This window comes from Callionymus lyra, chromosome 2, assembly GCF_982586985.1.
Source record: "Callionymus lyra chromosome 2, fCalLyr1.hap1.1, whole genome shotgun sequence".
NCBI classification, from domain to species: domain Eukaryota; kingdom Metazoa; phylum Chordata; class Actinopteri; order Syngnathiformes; family Callionymidae; genus Callionymus; species Callionymus lyra.
The window spans coordinates 44107755-44110720 of record NC_141819.1 but is presented as its reverse complement, the minus strand read 5'-3'; the positions used below and the strand labels follow the sequence as shown (position 1 = coordinate 44110720).

Sequence of the window (2966 nt, the reverse complement as noted above, 5' to 3'; positions counted from 1 at the left end):
GGGTCACAAAGCGCTTAAACAATCAAAACAATATTCAATAAAGTATATACTTTAAAGGGCAAGATAAAACTGATAACACAGTTATGGTAAATATAAATCTACACTTGTAATAATTAACAATTTCTCTATGTCCGGAGAGCCAACATAGATCACTATAGCACGCAACATTCAAAATGCCCAAAAATGCATTCTTAAAAACAATTTTAAATTGATTGTTCTATCAAAAGGGTTCCCCTTATACTATGCATCAATAATAATTTAGCTAAAATCAACTCAGACCACAGGTTCTCGATGATGTTCAATTTTATTATAACAAATCTAACATTAAACATTTCAATAGGCAACCTTCGCCATTCAAGAACACCAGTAAAAAAAAAAATCATTTCAGGAAAAGAGATTAAAGATAATCATCAAACAACCAACGAGCAGTCAACTCTATGTTTTTTCTGGTAGCAGAGAAGGAAATAAAATGGACAATTTGAGCATGTGTTCATGTAATGAATGCATGCATGCATGCATGCATGTAGAAAGACTACATTTAACAATGCACTGAACTCAATTTGATTTTTGATAACACTTCAAACTCACTATAAGCTATTGTGTGAAGAACAAAAAACCTGATGAAGCCAGGGATATCAGCTGTTGAGAGTTAAAAACTGTTGCGTCCGTCCGGAGCTCGCTGCTGCGCGGCTAGTTTTCCATAACCGCCTCTGGCTGGGTCGTAGTCCTGCCGGTACTCGTCTCTCACCTACACAGTCATGAGAAAGGTCCCAATGTCATTAAAATACTTATTTAATTAAATAACTTATCAAACTGTTTGGTTCGGTTTTTCTATCACTTTGTCATGTTATTTCATTCTTTTGTGCTGTTCTGACACCAACAACAAAAGTTTCCGATTCTGATGAAAAAATAAAACCTTAAAATATCTTATTGAATTAATTAAAAAAGCAAGTTTAAAAAGCATTATAAAAGATGGTCAAAAAACCCTGGCCCATTAACAAAACAAAAAGGAATCTGGAGTAAAAAGGAAATTGTGTTAACACATTCATCAGGTAGGATCTGGACAGTCAATGAGCAGCTAAACACAACCATATCTTCTTTTTATCATCTGAGACAACAGCGGCATGCTAGTGGTAGTAAGATGCTCACCTGTCCTCCGGACTTCCCCCGGCCGTACTGTCTTCCCTCCTTGAAGCCTGTGTCCCAGTCCGTCCTGAAGATCCGGTCGTCCAGTCTGGTTCCGTTAACAAAGCGCATGGCATGTTCTGCATCTGCACGTGTGTAGTATCTGGAAAGCTGTGGTCAAGTTCTTCAACATTTTAACTTAAACAATCTAAGATGTCAGGATGTAAAGTTGTTGAAAACACTGTAGTTTGTTTCTTATGCTGCTCTTTAGCTTCTCTAGACATCACCGATCAACGGCTTAAAGCGTCTCTCTCCGCTTGCTGCGCTTAGCACCGCTAGCAAGTCATTCTGACAGCTTGAGAATTAAATAACATCAAATAAAATCGCAACCTCTGCGATATAATAATCACATTTTGGAACATCGCGATTATTTCGCAAATGTGATTAATCGTTCAGCCTTACTTACCAGAAAATAAATTTGATATATAAAACATAGTCATGAATAAAGCTAGAACACATGTCTTTTTTCTCTTTTTCTTAGATTTAAGAGATTAAATCAAATGACTGTCCTGGTTGACAAGGGCAACTCAGATATTTAGAGATGTAAGGTTTATTTCCAGTCTTCCATGTCATGTTTCTGTGATCATCTTGGCAGGTAAAGGATACTCTACGAAGCAGAAGCCACAGGCGGTCTTCTTGATTTTGTCCAGCCCGATGATGATGCGCTTCACATCGCCACTTTTAGAGAAGAGTTCATGCACCTGAGCAAAGATCACACATGGAGGCTCCATTAACCACGACACAAGCATAGCAATTACATTTTCTGGAACTTGACAAAAGCATTGTAAAATATTTAATGTGGTAAACAACTACAAATGAACGCTCTGGATACTATAAAGGCCATCAAGGATTCTTGTGAAGACCAAAGTCACCCACCTGCTCCTCTGTTGTGTAGAAAGACAGATTTCCTACATACAGTGTGTTGCTCTGCTTCAACAGCTTCTCCTGCTCATAGCGCTTTCCCTGGAGGATCGAAAAATACACATGAATCAAGAGAATATGACATATTATACGTAATATAATATGATAGTATATATATAGTCCAATTTCAGATAAAAAAATATTTGAACCAGCCTCTCACACAAACATCCATTTGTTTGTCATACACTGCCACACAAACTGGCTTCGCTGAGGATAAATAAAAACACGAGTCTTCCCTACAATAACTTAATGTTTCCTCCACTATAGTCGCTTTGATCTCACTGCATGTTACTGACCACACACCACGTGTGTAACATGGACTTGTTCTCTACGTCAATAACAACTCGACATTCGAGATTCAAACATGTCAAGTTTAACTCACTTTAAAACATTGGTCCACGTATTCACCAACATCGATGTAGGAATCGCTAGTTAAAGCGTTTAGTTTCGCCGCCATTGTAGAAGAATTCACCGACAGACCACAACAACAACAAAGTAGCGTTTGAGTGGCAGGAAATGACGTAATTTTAAACAGAGCTGCATGTTGAGTAGCGCCCTCTAAAGGTTAGTTTAATTTGTAAAGCGCCGTTCACAGACCAGGGTCACAAGGCGCTTCAACAACAAACAAAACACATTTTAAAATATACACAAATTAAAAAATCTTAAAGAGGACATCTAATGTTAAATGTGAGTAGAAATAAGAACAATTAAGATAACAAGTGTTGTTTTTGTAGCTACATAAAAACATTTAATTATTTATTTTTTAAATCTGCCATGATGTTTTTTTTTTTTTTTTTTAAAGAAAAGGAAGGTCCTTTTAAGTCTCAAGATCAGAGAGAGAACGGTGGAGCGGTCAGCCA

The 2966-nt window shown here is 37.2% G+C and overlaps 1 protein-coding gene across 1 annotated transcript; it reads right to left on the bottom strand.

The window, feature by feature from the left end:
* Nucleotides 1-285: 285 nt before the first annotated feature.
* ncbp2 (nuclear cap binding protein subunit 2) lies at nucleotides 286-2611 on the bottom strand. The gene is made up of 5 exons (XM_087783125.1): nucleotides 2489-2611; nucleotides 2062-2148; nucleotides 1792-1886; nucleotides 1150-1288; nucleotides 286-748 (listed from the first exon to the last, which is right to left on the bottom strand). Exons 1-5 carry the CDS (start codon nucleotides 2561-2563, stop codon nucleotides 650-652), a joined length of 495 nt encoding a protein of 164 aa, XP_087639251.1. The 5' UTR covers nucleotides 2564-2611; the 3' UTR covers nucleotides 286-649.
* Between the last annotated feature and the right edge of the window lie 355 nt (nucleotides 2612-2966).

Excerpts from the sequence above, each read along its gene's own strand:
- ncbp2 (XM_087783125.1), bottom strand. The coding sequence starts at position 2,563 with ATGGCGGCGAAACTAAACGCTTTAACTAGCGATTCCTACATCGATGTT. Across the intron at positions 1,887-2,061 it reads TCTACACAACAGAGGAGCAG|GTGCATGAACTCTTCTCTAA; the intron begins GTGGGTGACTTT and ends ATCTTTGCTCAG. Across the intron at positions 1,289-1,791 it reads TGTGGCTTCTGCTTCGTAGA|ATACTACACACGTGCAGATG; the intron begins GTATCCTTTACC and ends ACAGCTTTCCAG.